Genomic DNA, 20,151 nt, shown 5'->3' on the forward strand with positions numbered 1-20,151 from the left:
TTCATTCTTTTGTTTCTTCATGTGTTTGGCCTTTATTTGTCTGCTACTCGCTGTCTGTGGAGATTTTGGCGTATTTATCTGAATGACAGATGACTTTAATAATACCAACGTTGCCTACTGCAGCAAACAATAACACAATTTCCCGACGTCTTTATCGCTTTTAAATATATAACGTCAGTGATTTGACATCGGCTGAATGTTTTTAAATGTGTTGTTTTCTATTGATTCTAATTTTCTATTCTTATATGGCAGTTTGCACAATAATATATTTGAATCAGCTCTTGATATTTTCAATAAATGTGAAACAGCGTCTTCTCCTGGCATTTTTTCTGTACAGAAGGACTTCATGTCTCTGGAGCTTGTGGAGGGAAAGGTGAAGGTAATCTTCGACCTGGGATCAGGGGTTGGAAGCGCCATATCCACAAACCGCCACAATGACGGGCGTTGGAAATCCCTCACCATGTCACGGAACAAAAAACAAGGTACGCACGCCGGCAAGGTTCAAGTAGACAATGGAGGAACTGAATGATATCACAGTGTTCAGACATGATGAAATAATTTCAGATTAACAAAATAACTGCTAGACTCAGTAAAAGACATGCAGAACTGCTGTCGTTTATGCCTCTCAAACTGTCTCCGTGAAGCCACAGTGACCGTAGTGGACATTGACAGCGGTGCGGAGGAGAGGGTCGTGGTCACGTCTCAGGGAAGCGCCACCGGCCTCAACCTCAAGGAAAACCAGAAAATCTATTTTGGGGGTCTGCCCACCATCGGGAATTACAGGTGCTCACCACTTTGACACACTCCTGTGGATTTTTCTCTCACATTAACAACATGAACTGTTTTCCAATCCGAGTGAAAGCAGGACCCTGAATATTTGGTCCTGTCTGTCATTAGTCTTTGCACATGGCACTAAATCCAAACGTAAATGAGAGGAGTCTATGTCAAACAGTGTTTATGAAGTTTGCTAATGCCATAATATGTTGTTTTGTCTTAACAGCATGGCAGCCAGGTAATAAATGTACTCCATTTTTACACTTTAATGTGTAGGAAATTCACCCCTTTCAATGCCCTTTGCATTTGGCTAGAGTAGAGTACCGCCCATCGCAAATGAGTGTGAGTGTGTGTGTATGTGTTTATCTTGGCTTGCCGCTGAAGAGTCCTGCTCTTCCACACGGCTTCAAAATGCTTTCTTTTATTTCTCCTTATTTTTATGAATTGTATACTTCAGCCGCTGAGCAACATCACTGCAGATTTTTTTTTCTTGACATTTATAATTAGCCTTACAGGCACCATAATAATATTCACATTCAAAAATAGTTTTTGTTGAGTGCTTAATTGCATCCGGCAATTCCTCGCTATAGCTTTGCTTTGCTTTGCTTGTCCACCTGAAAAAAGACAAAAAAAGGAGGAAAAAAAAATTGCATATCCTTGTTGCTACAATGAAATCACCTGGAATTTGTGTCACTTTCCTTTTCTCCCTCTTTCTTGGGGAACTATGACCTGCACAGTTTGTGATGACCTAAATGTAAAAGTCACCATTCAGCATTGTCTGATGTACATGTCACAATCAGAAGGTCGGTAACATATATAACTGTTCACTCTTTGATTAAAGAATTTATACTTCCACAGGTCAGAGGTCACTCTAAAGCGTTATGTAGGCTGTCTTCGGGAGATTGAAATATCAAGAACTCCATATAGTCTCCTGAGTAGCTCAGATTACACAGGAGTCACGAAAGGATGTCACGTGGAGGTGAGATCTTCATTTTAAGCATCCAAATACACAATGCATTTCCATCTTAGAATGCCAGCATATTATTCAAATGCCATCTGTACTGATTGGCTGTAATATTTGTGTTTTAGTGGTATTTATCCGCATTATATTCCTACGTTGTATGACGAGTGTTTACGTGCGTCTGCACGTGTGAGAGAACTTGTCAAACCCCAGAACCTTCCTCCTCATTTAGAATTTATGTTTCTTTTATTCTTGTTCACCACACACACCCGCATGATTATTTTCATTATTAGAAAAAGCAGGACAAATTTTAATAAAAGCATCTCAAATAGCGTCATGGCTGTTTTCATTTTCCACCAAAAAGAGTATGTCTCTTTAAGTTACTCTAATCTCGGCACTCGTTTTTACATGGATGCAATATATCAGACTGACATGTACACACGCCCTGAGTGTGCAATAGATTTGCCAGTCATTTAAACACATCAGAATTTCTATTTACCGTCGTCATTAGTTTGCAAATGCATGCAGCCGTATTCATTCTGTAGGAAGAGTTTAAAAAGGATAATAAAAGCCCAGGGCTGAGTGTGTATCCGGTAAGAAATCTTATATTCTCCTCATATATTTGTTTTCTGTTCTCGCTGTTGACCGTTCAGCTCTTGCAGCCCCCCCCCCCCCCTCCCCCCCCCTATTTAAAGTTGTGAAGTTCAGCTTTTCTTTACTCCAAAGGTTGCTAGAAATAGTCTACTAACAGTGTAATATCATGGTTATTAAAATGTACCTAAGCTAGTGATATTTTATTCCTGTCTCACAGAACCTGTACACAGTCAGTTTCTCTAAGCCGGGATACATGGAGCTTGGCGGCCTGTCGCTAGCAGTCAACACCGAGATCAGTCTGTCATTCAGCACCCTTGCAGACACTGGGACAATCCTGTTGGCAGTAGGTGGGGCCCCTCCAATCAGCCAGCAGGTCCGTCTGATTTAGATCTTTTTTTTTTTTTGACACTTTATTCAGTAAAACGAAAGGGTCCGTTTAAGATATGCCAATCCATGAATTTTAACACGGCCAATTATACCGTCTGGATTCTCTGGATTTATTACCAATCTACATAATGCTTTTCCGGGGCAAGAAATGTTGAAATTAGAGTGTAAAACAAAAAGCCAAAGTTTACATATTTGTTCTTCTCTGTGATGTTTTATTGACTGCAGTATTGGGGGGGGCTGGGCACGGAGCTTTACCGTATAGTGACAAAAGCAAATAAATCATTAAAATCTTTGTACAGTATTGTTTCCTGGAAATGAAGTATTAAAAATTAGACTAGGTTTTTATGACACCTCATTTGGTGATTTTTTTTCCTTCAAAACACAGCAGTGTCTCACTTTCCAATTAAGTCCTAAATAGTCAATTGAACTATATGTTAATAAACCTGGTAAAACCTCACTTTTGTATCCCACTGTTGTAATGATGTGATGGGACCCGAATTTCAAATTTAGTATTTCATCCACATCGTTCTGACTGTGAAATTATTGCTTTCCGTCATGAACAGCTGGTTTCTTACGGGTTGCGCCTGAAAAGGTCATTGACAGATGAGCTTAAGGATGATTTGGCGCAGCGATCGCTTGTAATTCTACTCCCATAAAATGCTTGAGTTTCAGAATATCTTTCAACTGTACCTGATTGTGTATTTTCAGCGTGAAATAGACCACAGAAATAGTCGCGTATAATTAACATTTTAAAGAAAAATAAAAACTATTGAACTATTCCAGATGGAGCAAAATGCTCCCATTCTATGGCAAAAATAAATACATTTAATTTCCAACACAGGCTCAGAACTCAATCGCCTTCAACTCGAAGAGGAAACGCAGGCAGTTGGGAGAGGTGAGCTCAACACTAAAACACACACACACACACACAAAAACACACATACACACTCGCACACATGCTGTATACACCCACACTTTCCTTAAGGGAATTAATTCCTTCATAAGTGCATGTTAATGAGATTTGCATTTGTTGGCATCTAAATTAATTGGATTGTCTTTTTATTTATTTTTTGGGGGGGGGGAGAAGAAGCACGCGCACGCGCTTGCAAGGTAATGCTATTGTAATGCTATTCTTATACACGCAAAGACGCGCACAGTCACCTGTGGATGTGATCCTCTCTGCAACAGCCAAGTCGGTTGTTAGCTGAGCGCACGGACATACACACAGGCACCATTTCTCTAAGTGAATGAAATGACTGTGAGAGCATATTAATGAGATTTCATATTGTTGGCAATCTCCCTCTCTTTCTCTCTCTCTCTCTCTCCCTCTCTTCCTCTTATAAATAAATAACACTTAAAGTTCCAGTACAATTTCTTTCTTCCTGATCTAATTACTGATAAATATATAAATAAACCCTTTATTTTACCTCAAGTGGAAGTGTGCATGTATCTTTGCAGCCTTTTTCGGTCCTCTTTTGGTTATAAGTGGCATGGCTGAACTCCCAAGTTTGTAATTTGGAAACAGGATGAGTAATCGTGATATTTTAAAAATCCTTTTCAAGGTTACTTCTTTAAAGGAAAAAAAAAGTAAATAACAGGGAAATAAAGGTACCCTTGGTGGTTATTAGAACCCTTCACCGTAAATACTTTGCAGAAACATCGGCACTAATGGCAGCTTTGAAATATTCTCACAGTTGTGTATACAGGGATTTTTTTTGGGAAAATATGGCAATGAAAAGCAATCCATGGTTCCCCTAAAAATATCTTTGGTTTTTACTGTTTTATTTCCGGTCACCCCTCTTCACCCTATGTTCATGTTTTTTGATGTTATTTAGCTCTAGTGGGCCCAAGATAATCTTCAGATTTCATTATTTGTGTAAATACATTTCCCCAGTACCTAGTTTAGGGAAAAAAGACCCAATTTCTCAAATATACTGATGCTCTGCATTCTGAAATACATTTACTTCCCCTCGATTGTTTTACAGGCGTGGTATGTGGTATCGGAGAGGCAGATACTTGTCCCATATTCTCTGGATAAATCTCTTCAAACACTTCAAAAGTTTTTTGTTTTTTTTCCCTAATGTGTCTTTGTCTTTCACAGTTGGCACCAACCTTCAAAATTTCTCTCTTTGTACTAGCTCTTAAAATCAGCAGCCATTTGCCAATTCATGTATTTCAGAAATTGAAATAATTTGTGAATCTTTTTATTTGGACACGACTTGTTGAACACAAACTGTTCTTGAAACAGCGTCTTTAATTCTCCGCTAGGATTGTGTGTGTGTCTGAATGCCTTTTGTGACATAATGTGTTCTTCTTAGTGTGTCTTATCTGATGTGAGATTTCTGTGCCTGTGAATGCAAAATCGATTGTGTCTCTCAGTGTGTGTGTGTGTGTGTGTGTGTGTGTGTGTGTGTGTGTGTGAGTGTGTGTGTGTTTGTGTGTGTATGTGTGTGTGTGTGTGTCTGAGGGAGAGGACAGAGGGTTAAAACTGGTTTATCCATCATTACTGGTTGTTGGGTGCATAAATCTATTTTTACTATCCGTGCTCACAGGGAAGCACTGTGTGTGCGTGTGTGTGTGTGTGTGTGTGTGTGTGTGTGTGTGCGCGCACGTGCGCAGAGAGGTTAAGCGAGGTTAAAAACACCATCATCTCAACTTGGCCCTGACTAATGGATGTTTTAGGGAGGGTTAGAGCAGCGAAGGGAGAGAGAGATGAACAAAAAACAAAAGGTAGAGGGATAGTCATGGGAGACGGAGGTGAAAGGAAGGATAGATGGGAAAGGGCAGCGCCGAAAAGAGAAATAATACCAGGGCAGAGGAGAACAGAGCAGGTTGGAGAGGAGGAACTTCAATAGTAAGTTAGTACCTGACCGAGAATGGAGAGTGTACAGCACACAGGACGGAGAGAAAGGAAAATAAGGCCGTTATAAATGAAAGAATGCTGCATGTAGGGCTGCGGGAGAGTGTGATGGTTGACCTTGATGAATAAAATCAACAATTTCAAGAGGAGAAGATAGGAAGGTCTCCCGCATCTGTCAGAGCAACAAGACCAATCACCCACAGAAACGCTTTGGGAAAGGAATACGAAATTAAAATCGCTTCGATGGTAAATCCATAAAATGTTGTTTCTTAAAAAGCAAAAACAGAAACAGATTTTTCATGGAGATACCTACATCTGCGCGTCTAAAGCGGTAAGGTGGCATAGTGGTTAGCACTCTTTATGTGACCCCCCCACGACCCTAAGTGCAGGACAGACAGCATAGGTAATAGATGGATGGATATCACCTCTAATGACTAATCAATGATTATTCTTAATTGCAGAAGCACACACTCCTTCTTTTCCAGTTGTCCATACAGGTATAAAAATACACAACAAACAGTTGGTGTAAGCTGCTACACGGAAAAGAGACATGGGTTTTTCACCCCGCGGGTTTGAGATTGGATGAACAAACACGGAAAAGATGAAGAAGCTGAGAGATTTGGAGGCCTGAGGGGTAGTTTGCTTTGGATGAATGTCGCGTGCATGATTTTCTCGTGAGTTCGCTTCCACAAGCGCGCGTTTGCACCGATTCTACCCTCCCATGTGTCTGAGCGCGAGTTCATCCGTGGGAGTGTGCCTTTGTCTGAATGTGTGACATACCCGTTCATCTGTGCACCCTCGTGTGTGTGTGTGTGCGCGCGCGTGCGCACGCATGTGTGTGTATGCATGAGACGTGCATGTTGTAGCTACATCTCAGTTCAATTTGTCCCCGACCTCAAATTGAAATTCCATTTTCAAGTGGTAAATTGTCTCCCACTTCGCCCTCTGGCACACAGTGAATTAAAATTCAAATTAGCCTGACCCTGCACCACTGCTCTCCCGCACCTCTGTCTGCCTCCCTCTTTCTCCCTCTCCCCGTCTCTATCTCTCTTGCTGTTTTGCTCTCTGCCCTCTCATCTCTACCCCCATTATCCTCTCCTCTCTCTTCCTCTCATCTCATGCTATCCTTTCCTTTCCCTGCTCTCCCCTCTTTTCCACCCCCCCCGTTCCTTATTTCCCCTCAATTTCTCTCCATATACCCACACATACCCCCGGCTCATCCCCAATTTACCCATTGACTTCTATCTGCTCCTTTATCTCCGATCTCCTCTAGCCAGTGTATCTCTCCTTAGTGTTTATCTGTTGGATTTTACTTCACGCCTGTCCATCCTCCACCTCTTGCTCTGCACAAACATTTTAATAAATGGCACATCGGAGGTGGACGGAGTTAATGTGAGTAGGCGAGGAATGGTAATTATTTTTAGAGATGTTTCAGAATATGGATTTATGCACTAATGAATTTGTTTCATGGCATTAGGCTGGAGGAATGGGGCATTTTATTGCCACATAAATTTTTCGGCTTGTTTATGGTGGACGGTTTCGTGCACTCAGGCGACTACGAGAGCAAAGCTGTAGGGGTCTTTATCCTCATACAGGGACACACCAACTTGGGGGGGCTGACCGCCCCATCTCCAAAAAAAAAAGGTTAAACAGAAAACCTAGGCTAGGGATGTTGCCCTAGAAACAGGAATCAACCAAAACCTGGTGCTCTGGTAAGGCCTTGAAAAACTTTGCTCCGACCGTGTGAGATGGAATAGATTTGAAAACAGCCTCTTTGAAGGAGACAATAGTTTGACTCAGGTGAGGTTGTAGAGGAAATGCGTAGCAAGATACTCAAAATGAAATATAACTTATGGCAGTGGAGTCAAATATGCATAATTATACTGAGGGCAAGAACATTTCCACACAATTTGGGGACATAACCCTTTACACAAAGTCTCAGTTTAGTGTTAAAAGAAAGGCGGTGATGTTTAGCGGTTCAGCCCAGAAGGTGAAACCTCCCCCCGGCTCCTGCCCTTGCGATATAAAAACCACTTCAATGACTTATTCAAAGCGCAGAGGCCAGAGACCCATTCAACATCCTGCTCCTACGGTGTTGGTATAAGAGTCCCATTGAAAGCCTGCCTTCTATTGATTGATCAAAATATGTCTTCTTTACCGTTTCACCATCCCAGGTCTGCCGGTGAGATGAGAGTGTGGACGGAAGCCCGCTTATCGACCACCAATAAAACTTTATCTCCGATTTCTTGCAGCCCTACCTCTCAGTCATGCTGAACAAAGGCTCCCTGGAGGTTTTGCTGTTTACACAGCAAAACCGCTTGCGTCGGATAATCAGACGTCTCGAGGAAGGCATACTGAACGATGGCAGGGAGCACTCGCTGCGCATCGAGAGACTACCTGGCAGGTTAGCATCCAGGCGGATATGATCACCGGTGTTCAATTATGTTTTGGAGACATTGATATGTCTGTCGATGCAGTCGCTTCATGGGGGGGCTCTTCTCTTTCCTTTATGCCTGGAAAGAAAAAATAGATCACTTTTTATCTAAAAAGAATAATTTGGAAAATAAAACAGAGGAACTAGTTCAATGTTCAGCAGAAACATCCCAAAAGCTTCACACGACTGGTGAATAATTGATTTTCCCGCATCAGATTGTTTCCACTAAAGGGGTTTGGATTTTTTTTCCAGTGACAGGCTACGGTTGTTATTTCAGGTTTCTGAATAGTATTTTTACAGAAATAAAATCCTTGTGTCTACATATTAGCCCTAAACAACCCTAAAATGACCTGTACTGAAATTGAAATTTGTTGTTGTCAGGATTGATTCTAGATTTTTTTATCGGCATTCATTCAGTCTTCTGCTCACCAATATTTAAAAGTCTGACAGCAGGGGCTGTGTGTCCTACCCTTTCTCTGAATAGGATCAAAAAATACATTCCAAATATAGTAAGAATTTTTCCTCAAGCAGTGACACTCTTCCTCCAAGGCTATAGGGTGATACCTCACCTTTTCCTGGATGCGGATGCATTTTCAAGCACCTTGTCAGTGGAAGAAAACAACCACTTCTAGTTACCTTATTTCAAGTCTGCACTAATTCCACGGTCATTTTTCTATTTTTATATTGCAGCTTTATAGCTTAGTATTGAAATCAGTATAATGGTGTTTCCAACATGCCTGCATGTGTGTGTGTGTGTCTATGTCTTTGTAAATTTAACAGATTGTTCGCAGTTCAGGTGGATGAGGAGGCAAGGAGGGAGGAGGGGCTCCCCCATGACGACCCACTGAGCTTGCAGCGCATCTTCCTTGGCGGCATTCCTGCAGAAGTGGAGCAAATATCCAACAGAGCCAATGTCCCATTCCAGGGATGTATCTGGAACCTGATGATCAACGCTATGTACGTAAGCTTTTGTAGAATTTATCACCAAATGAATGCACATTGAGAGATGCATATGTCTTTTTTTTTCCCCCCGGAATATTTAAGTAAGCAATTGCTGGTATAAATTTGATCACATTCAAACTCTGTGACCCTCACCGTTCCCTCCCCCAATGGGGAATATATTATATTTAAAGATATATAATACGATAAGGATTCTATTTCTTTCACATTAAAAGGAAATGTCATTCTTTGTTCTGATCTGATTAGAGAAGCAAAATGACGTAATTGCTATTTTCAAGGGGGGTAGTTGACTCCTCTTAATTTTAGAAACGTCTCAATCTCTGTGACCCACATTGTTAAAGCACCAACACAACCAAATCAAAGTCATGTGCTTTTCTCTTCTTTAAAGTAGAGATCAGCTCCAGAACCCCCTCTCACAATGCTGTACTTTAACTGACACTGAAAGACACTGCTCATTTTGACCTCATGCGCTGCAGGATTACGGTGTAACGATTATGGAAGCAGGAGGTCGCAGCGGCGATTATGATGATGATGATGATAAAGCCCGTGTCTGTTTGCATCTCAAGAGCAGTAATAGAGCTGTCAAATGTCATAAACATACTCATAACTCAAATTAAAGCTCGCTCGCGTTTTGGTTTGTATCTGTTTGTCCATCTCTAGTCTTGTGTCACCCCTACGCACCCAAAGATGCTCTGCCCAACTCGAGTTCTCCTTTTCATCTCTTATCTGCCAACATATATACAGTACATACATAACTATAGATATATATTATAAAAGAATTATAGATATTATATAAATTATATTATATAAATTACATACTATATGGTAAAAATACATATTGTTTATATATTATGTATATATTTATATACATATAAATGTATATATATGTATATAAACACACACACACACATATATATATGTGTGTGTGTGTGTGTGTGTGTGTGTGTGTGTGTGTGTGTGTGTGTGTGTGTGTGTGTGTGTGAAATAGGATGCAGCCCGGTGATGAGTGGAAAGTGCATGGGGGGGCAGGTGATGGGGGTTAGAGTGGGAAAATGGAAAAAATGAAGAGGAAGTGATGTTGAGCTGTCTAGTATGGTTATACCAAGAGAAATTAAGAAATAAAGTACAATATTAGGACATTAGGAGTGAAAGAGTGAAGTGATATATCCATATATATATATACACTGCTCAAAAAAATAAAGGGAACACTTAAAAAACACATCCTAGATCTAAATGAATGAAATATTCTTATGAAATACTTTGCTCTTTACACAGTTGAATGTGCTGACAACAAAATCACACAAAAATGATCAGTGGAAATCAAATGTATTAACCCATGGAGGTCTGGATTAGGAATCACACTCAAAATTAAAGTGTAAAAACACACTCCAGGCTGATCCAACTTTGATGTAATGTCCTTAAAACAAGTCAAAATGAATCTGTGTTGCTTCCTGAGTGGACACTATGATTTCACAGAAATGTGATTGACTTGGAGTTACATTGTGTTATTCAAGTGTTCCCTTTACTTTTTTGAGCAGTATATATATTTATATATATCTATATATCGCACCGTCAAAGCACCTTCACCATTTATAAAGATGAAAGTCCTTGCAGATTCTAAATGCTTTTCCTTGAGTCTGTTCAAACTTGACGTTTGTACAGAGCTGAAATAGGCATTTTCCCCCCAAAACCAAAGGGTTAATAGTGCATAGGTTATTGTATAACAAGCAATGTTTGATGTATTATGACAATGGTGCTTTCAGTTACAACTGAACAGAGTTGAATTTACTGAATATCCCCATTACACAGATGAATTGGGGTACCTCAGTCAGGCAAGTTAGTGTATGTTTTCTTACTTGAATGTCAGAATTGTGCTAAATACAGCTAAAAGTCTGCATGGAAAAAGGAAAAAGTGAAAGAAAAAAGTTGTCCATAATGAAATCTATAAATGCAACACATGTGTGTCTTGCAGTGTCTCGGACTTCTCCCAGCCAGTGTCCTTTGAGAATGCTGAAATCGGCCTGTGCCCCAACCTAGCCCCGGTGCCGCCTCCACTCCCTCTACCACAAGAGGAGGAGTCTGAGAAGGACAAGCAGGAATCAAGACCAAGCGTTGCCCCGGTGACCCCTGCCCCGGCCACGGCACCCCCTGAGACTCCTACTGTAAGTGGCTGCAGCTGACATCTGCTAATGCTACTGTTACCACACGTGAGCATGCTTTTTAATCATTCATATAAAACACAGAAGGTGGTTGAATTACAGCACAGAAAGGTATCATTTACAGCACGACAGCAAGATAGATACATCCTGTTTGAACTGCAGATGTTTTCACATATTGACATAAATACAAGAAGCTTTGCATCAAAATATGATCAGATGCACACAAATTCTCCCCCGACATATACATTTTACTATGACTCCCACACATACGCACTGCCTCTTTCTGTGTGATGAAATGCAGCCATGGCCTCACAGTGTTAGCTTAGTGCTTCATCACACAGCAGTTGCACAGTCCATTAACTCTTCTTTATGGTCCCTTTAGCCTTGAGTCACTAAACTCCACCTCTGGCAGCCTGTCATACAGAGCAGAGCCTCAGCGATACGCTAAGCTAACCGTGCTCGCCATTATTCTTTATGGGCCCTCCGGAGCCGAGCCCCAATCAGCTCAAACTTAGCCTCTATACAAACAGGGCTGTCACACAGCCAGTCATCTGGTTAAAAACCTCAACAATTGGACAGGGAAGATGTTTGGCGCACATTAAACGTGCTACAGGTTAGAGGGACAGCAATCATAGGTCATCGGTTGCCCAGTTACCTGCCAAACTTCGCCTCTTAATGGACATTGATCACGAAGCATGAAGCAACTCAGGTACGCTTCATTTGATGCCACTCTGCGGCTTGTCGCTTCATTCGCTGTAACTTCACCCGCATTTTGATAAAGAGAATTGGTGTGAGAATAAATTCTTCTTTCTTTCCAGCATCTATGTAGGACCTCAGGGTGCTGACTGTATGCCAGATCATGAGCCAAAACTTTGCATTTTGTTTCCCCTTACTTTCCTATTTTTGTATTTGTCAATCATTTACTCCTGCGAGGACACGCAAACACCGGCAAAGCCTTCTGAGAAAGTCTCTCTTCTACTCGCCACCTGTCCAGATGTGCAAATATACACAGCATTGTCAGACTTTCCAAAATTGTTTTATTCTTTTCCAATTTATTTAAAAGGGTTAGAAAAAGGTTAAATGGCTTCAACAAAAAAAGTGTATGTTGAGTACTTCTGATTTTTCAGACAAAGTTGAGCGCCACTTCAGAGGTTTTGAAAAAAACAGTAATTTTTCCTCTCAACTATAATGTTTACTCCTTTTCCTGGTTTGAGTGAGAAAGCTGCAGAAATTACCTCTGATTACCTGGTGAAATAAAAGTTCTCTGACATCTGTAAATCAAACTGAGACACACAATGACCAAATACACAGTCAGGTCACTTATTTACTGTAACTTTACATTAATTGCCATGTATTACCTGATACTTCAGCTCAGGTAAAGGTGGAAATATATTTGATCTTCAAAACAGTATCAGAGTTTATTTTATTTTTTTTATTTTATTTTATTTTATTTTATTTTATTTTATTTTATTTTATTTTATGATTTTGACATTCACATTTGCTTGCATGCCTGCTTGCTTTCTTTCCTCATATCCCCTTTGCTACAGTTTGTGGAATAGTATTAAATAACTTCCTAGGGTAACTTTAACCAAACATGCCATAGTCTGGTAGTTACACCAGATATTCAACTTGACATTGTTGCCTGGCTGTACCTCATTAGGGGACACTCGCACTTGTTAAAAAAGACCGGCCTCAATACGGCTTCATGCCTGCTATTAGTCTGCTTTCTTTTCACTCCCTAACTGATCTACAGGAGGCCACGCTTGGTGCCACACTTGCTGCTACGCCTTCTGCTGAAGCCGCTCTGCCTACCTCTTACACGGTACATGCAGACACACACGTGCACTTTTGACATCATCGCAAGGTTTTTCTTCTGGGCCACATGAATGGCGGCGTAGGGAATTAAGCTGAAGCAACACAACCAAGTATTTTCATCGGATGCATTGTTAACAAAAATCTAAAAGGGATACCATCCTCATCTGTACCTTTAATATTTTGAAAAATGTGATCTTACTTACAGAACTTTTTCATGTTCTCCTCGCTTTCATTAACTCCTCGTTAAATTTAGGTTATTTCCTCTGTCACTGAGCGTGCAGTCCATCCCCCTTATCTTATAACTCATGTTCACCTTGAGTGAGCTGTTTCATTGACCTTGGTTTGGTGAATGAAACAGGGGCAAAATTAAAAATGTAGTCCGCTGACCAGCTTCAACTCTGCTGCACCGGGATTTACTGTTGAGTCTGCGAGCCCCTGACATTAGTTATTGAGTGAACAGAGAAGCCCACTTGTGCACGTCTAGCAGGGGGAGCTTTGTAACAGGCTATGGTTAATGATTCAAGCTATTTTTTACATGTAATGAACATCTGAGGACATCCAGGAGTGATACATCCTGAGCAAGTGGGAGATTGTAGACAAATAAATTAAATAAAATCCAGTGTATATGCGCTGCTCACATATGTTGTACAGTATGCTGTTATAAGGTCCCCTGGTTCCAATTTAAAGACTGTGGTTTAAAACGCTTTATAGCAGTGTAATGACCAGGGAGGTACAATGGCACAATCGAACATTTGGGCCTAAAGCCTGTAACTCCGAGAGCCAATAAGAACAGATGAATCGAACCCTATCACATGCAGTGCAGACTTGGGGTCTCTGCAGAAAATCCGGAGGTACACACACTTACACACACACACACACACCAGCTACTCCTCGCTAATACACACTCACTTTTTCAATACCCTGACTTAATGACTTCAGATTCTATTGCTGTGACCTCCAACCAAAGACCGTCCACTCTGAATGGAAGACCATCTTTCCATTGTTAGCTTGATTGAAAGGCACATTGGGAATGAGAGAAAGTGTGTGTGAGTGTGTGTGTGTGTGTGTGTGTGTGTGTGTGTGTGTGTGTGTGTGTGTGTGTGTGTATATGTTGGGGTGGGGTGTGGGTGTGGGATAGAAGAGAAAGCGGGCCCGGCCATTGAGGAAGAGGAAGGAAAGCGGTCCTTCAGAACAGAGCGGCTCACATCTTTTGTTGGTGTAATGGAAAAACGAAGGAGTGGGAGCAGGGAGACAAATGAAAGGGAGAAGGAAGGAAAGCAGTTCACAGCAAGTGACGTCTCCCACTATTGTGAGCCGGTGGGGCGGGAGGGGGGTGATGACTGGGGGAGGTCAGAAAGAGAAGAAAGGGAGAGGTTGAGGAGGAGCGGATATGAAGACAGAGCACGATAAGAGGTGAGTGTCAGCGATAACAAAGCAAGGTCATGGCGTGGGGAGTGTCTTCGCTTGAAAGAGAACAAGAGGAGAGGAGATTAAGACACGCATACCCACGCAGACACTCGGTCGACTGAGAGCCTCTTGCTTTGACTCGCAGATGTACGGCCAGGCAGCCCTGTTACTTAACAGGAGGCATTTTCAGATGAGAAGGGAAGAAAAGATGAAAGTTGAGAGCGGAATGCAAACTGTCAGGGACAAGTGGCCGGAGCGAGTTGAAGACTGGAAACTGAGAGGATGGGAGGGTAGCATGAAGGTTGCGAGGAGGAGAGGGTCACTGGCGAGACGATGGACAGGAGGTGATGAGAGGAGCGTTAAAGGCTGCGCAAAGAATGAGATGATAGCGGAGGTAATGCGGTTTAGGTTCGAATTGTGAGGAAACGTCTCAAAGAGAGACGGGGGAACGGAAGCTGCGGAGCTCCAATGAGAAACGGATCCTCGAGATGAGGACGGTGAGGGGGGGCACAAGACAGCAAGAAAAAACAAAGAATGAAAAGACAAAAAGGACTAGAGAAAAGTGGTAGATTGTAGAGGAAAAGCTGGTGTAAAGTATGGAAGAAGGGGGAGTGGGGCATAGCAATAGAGGACAACATGAGAGAATGAAAGAATAACTAAATAGAGGAGAAGTGCATTTGGTGAGGCCAGGACAGACCGAGGGTGAGAAATGAATACCTGAGGGTTCAGGGGGAAAAAAAGGGCAAAACAACTGAAAGATGGATGACAAAGAGGAAGCCAAGATGATGCAGGGGTGATGGAAGAGAAGAGGTGGGGATAAAACAAGAGAGGAGTAGATGAGGAAAACTGCAAAGTGAGGAGAGCAAATCAGAATTAAAAATAGAGGGAAAAGTAAAATTTAAATTGTTGGCTCAGTAACATGCCAGCACAGTAGTGTGATACATCACTGACATCTTCTGGTCCTGTACTGTAACTGAATCCTGCAGAAATATATATATATATATATATATATATATATATATATATATATATATATATATATATATATATATATATATATATATATATATATATATATATATACATATATCATGCATATAATGAGCTCCAACTTTTGTATGTCTACCAAGCTGCCAAGATGAAATGCAAAAAAATGTATTTATAAATAGTTATAGTTATATAGTATATAGGTAGGCAAGGTAGGCAATGTTGAGATCAAACATCAAACTGTGTGAAATAACTGATTTTAGGTGACAAAGAACAAAGAAGGAGCCATGGAAGCCTTTTTTTTTGTTTTGTTATGTGTTTTTTTAGTCAGACAGATTTTAAGGAGCTGCGACTTGCTGGCACCAACTAATTATAATGCCAAGATGCTCTGTAACATCTAATGAAGTGGAAGTACTTTATTTAGAATATAAATGTTAAAAACTATCATTATCAGACTTGTCTGGGAGGTCGTATCTGTTTCACCCAAAGACATATCCTCAGACGGCTTGCAATGGCTGATCCTTTCTCGGCGTCCCTGCAGATCAGACACAAACACGCTGCTTCACCCTGCCGTTGAGGAATCTGTTGACAAGAAACGACGACATCTGAGTCGTGACGCTGTCACCCAAAACTGACATACTCATGTCTAATCTCCAGGATTCATGTGCGTCGGCTGTGGCGCCGGCAGTGCTGGAGAAGGCCTATCAGTTTGGACTGACCAGAAACAGCCACATGACTTTCACCTTCGATGACAGCAAAGTCAGAGAGAGGTTGATATCTCCTTTTTTTATCCCTACTTGTTGTCAGTACATGTATAATTCTCCATAAGTAAAAGTTAGTGGGCTATTCCTCTCAACATAATGTACATCTGGTAAAAGCATAAAGCGGGGGGGGGCTCATTGCAAATCATTATGGCATAACAGCGTTTAATAACAGAAAATCAAAAAAACATTATCCTTATCTGTTTTGCATAGCACTGGCGCCTTAAATACACACGCAGGAGGCGCATTAAAACCACATAAAATAGATTTCTAGATATATCAGACAAGACAGGCTGTAAAAAACTACAGCTTGAAAAATAACATTGTAATACGAGTATGCAAGTGAGGCATTTAAACACAACATTGTAATCGGGAGATTGAAATGCAGGCATGGCTACCAGCAATAAATAGTACATCCACACAAAAATACAGTAAACATTGCATTATTACCTTGTTAAAAGATACAGTTATGGATTAGTAAATGTGAAATATACACATACCACACAAGTCATGCAAAGCAGTGTCGTAAAAAATGATCTTGGGAGATAATGGGGCACTTACATGATAAAAAAAAAAAAAAAAAATAGAAAACCTAAAAAATAAAATAAGAATAATAGATAAATAAAAAAGACTGTAGTATGTCAAGAGGAAACAAATATAATTTTTAAAACACACAAGGCCAGCTTCAAATTACCACATTAAAAAAAGGGAAATTAATAATTATATAAGGAAGAATGAAGACAAACACTTTAAAATCTGTCCTAAAAAAATACAAATAAGAACATGTATGGTTTTTTTTTTTAAACTAAGCAGTGAAATTATTCCGAAAAAAATAGCTATAATACAATAAACCGCGCACAGAATATAGTGTTTTCTCAATATTATTTGTAGACCATAACATAATAGTTCAGCTGCATGTTTCATCTCAACAATGTTGATTTAGTGTCTCAGAAATAATAATAATAGCAATAAGAAGAAAAAATTACTCAAGTCAAGCATTAGACACAGACATTCAGGACACAAGTTCACATTTGTATGCAAAGATAAAATTGACCAAGATTTCAGGGTGGAAAGCCAGTCAAATGTTATATTGGGAATTAATGACTAATAGTAATTAATTGTTTTGTTATATCTTGTTTGACGAAGTTTGACATTCAAGGTAAGATATAGTGTGTCAACGCTTTGGTGCGGAAGTTGTGATAATCAATACAAACTGTGTGTTTTAGGTTAATATTGGAGTTTGAACTCAGAACTGTGGAGGAGTCAGGACTTGTCCTCTACATGGCACGAATAAACCACGCCGACTTTGTCGCCATCCAGGCACGTGTCTCCCGTACTGACACGGGAAGGAACAGAACGTCTTTTAACACAGATGTTCATGTGTCACCCCTTCTCATCTTCCCGTCCGTCTCCCTCCGCAGATCAAGGACGGACAGGCATGTCTGGGTTACGATCTGGGCCATGGCAATACGTCTGGATGCGTGCCTTTCTCCATCAATGATGGCAACTGGCACACGGTAGGTAGTACTTCCCACCATGCAGTCTTTGCACACGCCCACATGCACACACACACACACACAGATAGACAACCATTGCGTTTGTTATTGCTTTATTTTTTCTTTTCTGTTAACACGCTTATCTGAATTTATATTCACAAACTAAATCGTAAATAAGTGATAATGAAATACATCAGACGTGTTCTTTTTTTTTCTCTTTGGTTAATAACAAATGCTGTGAATAATTGCAGCCATGCATACTGATCCTGCTTTTGTTGACATTAATATACACACCCCATTTTGGCATCTGAGAAAAATTGTGAACTCGCAGGTATATAATTGGATTTAACTGTGTCGTTGAACGTTGCTGCTCTTCTGAATGTTTAAATATAGAATCCACATAGATTTGTCTTGAAGTCCCCTTTGTAGTTTATTGTTTTTTTCTTATTCATATTAAGATGTCTAAGCGTAATATCAGGCCTCCCTTAAGGCGATTATTGTCCTTCCTTCAGATCCGAGTCAGTCGCACCAAGCAGAGAGGTTTTCTAACCATCGATGGGCTCTACACAAAACAGATGACCAGCCCGAAAAGGGTATGCAAAAAAAAGCCATTTCGTTTAGAGTCACTCGTATTGTCAGCACGCCGACATGTGACACAGCCGATGTTGCATTGACCTGCGATGCCGTCCTCTCCTCAGGCCGACCTGCTCGATGTGGTTGGGAAGCTGTATGTTGGTGGATTACCACAAAACTACACCACCAAAAGGATCGGACCGGTAAAAACACGCACACACACACATACACACACAAGCACTTACCCACCATAGTAAAGGTTCTTCCATGTGTTTGCCCTTAGATTGTGTACAGTATTAGCGGTTGTATCAAAGACTTGAAGATGGTGGGAGGTCCCGTCACTACTAGGGTCCCTGCTACAGGTGAGAGATTATTATGAAACAAAGGTCTCATAACACGGCCAAGGGATATTTAAGATAAAACCTCCATCTATGTGTTTTTATGCAGCACAATCAAAAGAGGTTTTGATTGTTCCGATCAGGCGATAACCCCCGTCTTCTCCACGCAGGTCGTTCAGAGACGGCCGTCAACTCGGACTTCAAGCTGAGCATGGAGGCGCCAGCGTTCAGTCACATGGTCGGACAGTGTTTTGCCGCCCCGGAGGCAGGGACCTACTTTGAGGGCACCGGCTTCCTGAAAGCGGGTGAGACGGAAGACAGTAGAGACATCAGTCCAAATCCCCTCATTTGTGGAATGATAAGCGCACGTGACATATCCAGTCAATGCTGCTGACGGTTGAGGAAAACAAATTCAACTGCCTGAAAAAGAGTCACCGATATCAGATTTTTAATTTTAAGTTATTTTGCTATATAGTCCATGGCCAGTGTGAGGAACATAGCAAATTCCATTATTCTACCTAATTCTATTTGTTTCTTTTTTTATTTCAGAAAAGCATTAGAAAGTGGTCCTAAGCAGAAAAAATTGCCATTTTGTTTAAGAGCAGAGAATAATTTTCAGTCAATCCATGACTGATGAAAATGTTAAAACAAAAACTTTCTTCCTCTAGTCTCCAACTACAAAGTGGGTCTCGACATGTCCATTTCACTGGAGTTCCGCACCAGTCGAACTAATGGAGTGCTTTTGGCTATCAGTAACCAAGGTAACGATGGCCTCGGACTAGAGATCGTCCAGGGCAAGGTAATTAATCATTTTATTGGTATTGTATTTATAGCACAATGGCATTTATTCATCCCAGTCCCAGTGAGTCATATAAAGTAGTAATAATTATAATAATAATGATCAAAAAAATGGAAAATGGAAAATAGTATATTACAATATCATAGGTATATATTTTACATACAAGCACACATATACAGTACAGCCAGTCATGTAGTGGCTAGAAACAGTGTTTTGCGTTTACATCTCCATGTCCTATATAATTTCAGCCCCTTCCATAGTTTACCTGATATTACCACTTTGTTAGCATAGGTGAGCGACATAGGCAGTTATATACAGTACCGTATATGAGTTCCAAATTTCAGCAAAAATAGCTTCTTATCTGGCCGTAGAAACAGAATTCTGATGTGAGTCAAACCTCCTGTACATGTAATATACTGTATAAGAACAGAAAGAAAACAATAGCAGGCCATAGTAACTGAACACATCCAGGCACATTAGATCCAGTGCCCATGAGCAATGTGTTTTTAAATATTTCTTTACCAATGACTAAAACCCAATCTTATTATTTTCTCTTTCCGTCAGCTGCTTTTCCATGTTGACAACGGAGCCGGACGAATCACAGCAGAGCACGTGCCCAAAGGCGAGGGCTTCTGCGACGGCAAGTGGCACACGGTCACGGCCGATAAGCTTCGTCACAGGGTGGAGCTGGTGGTCGACGAGAGCAAAAGCCAGGCGGCGAGTCCCAACCAACGGTCCAACACCTGTGACACTAACAACCCCATCTACGTCGGAGGAGTTCCTGGTACAAACGCCGCTGATCCTGCAAGCGTTAGCAAGCTTTCAAACGAGAAGTGTTAAAAGTGG

The 20,151-nt window shown here is 40.9% G+C and overlaps 1 protein-coding gene across 1 annotated transcript in view; it reads left to right on the forward strand.

Annotated features, from left to right (window-relative positions):
• Positions 1-20,151, forward strand: part of lama2 (laminin, alpha 2) — a 167,213-nt gene that overhangs the window by 145,873 nt on the left and 1,189 nt on the right. The window contains exons 55-73 of the mRNA XM_086166628.1: positions 338-482; positions 645-783; positions 1,001-1,012; positions 1,633-1,753; positions 2,547-2,702; positions 3,558-3,611; positions 7,829-7,980; positions 8,791-8,967; positions 10,943-11,132; positions 12,883-12,951; positions 15,996-16,108; positions 17,326-17,419; positions 17,521-17,616; positions 18,108-18,188; positions 18,294-18,371; positions 18,452-18,530; positions 18,677-18,811; positions 19,175-19,305; positions 19,870-20,089. Of these exons, the coding sequence (XP_086022754.1) occupies positions 338-482; positions 645-783; positions 1,001-1,012; positions 1,633-1,753; positions 2,547-2,702; positions 3,558-3,611; positions 7,829-7,980; positions 8,791-8,967; positions 10,943-11,132; positions 12,883-12,951; positions 15,996-16,108; positions 17,326-17,419; positions 17,521-17,616; positions 18,108-18,188; positions 18,294-18,371; positions 18,452-18,530; positions 18,677-18,811; positions 19,175-19,305; positions 19,870-20,089 (2,242 nt within the window). The remainder of the gene's footprint in view (positions 1-337; positions 483-644; positions 784-1,000; positions 1,013-1,632; positions 1,754-2,546; positions 2,703-3,557; positions 3,612-7,828; positions 7,981-8,790; positions 8,968-10,942; positions 11,133-12,882; positions 12,952-15,995; positions 16,109-17,325; positions 17,420-17,520; positions 17,617-18,107; positions 18,189-18,293; positions 18,372-18,451; positions 18,531-18,676; positions 18,812-19,174; positions 19,306-19,869; positions 20,090-20,151) is intronic.

The sequence above is a fragment of the Fistularia commersonii genome, chromosome 20 (assembly GCF_037954325.1).
Source record: "Fistularia commersonii isolate RoL2024-O1a breed Wild chromosome 20, RoL_Fcom_v1.0, whole genome shotgun sequence".
In the NCBI taxonomy this organism is placed as follows: Eukaryota; Metazoa; Chordata; class Actinopteri; order Syngnathiformes; family Fistulariidae; genus Fistularia; species Fistularia commersonii.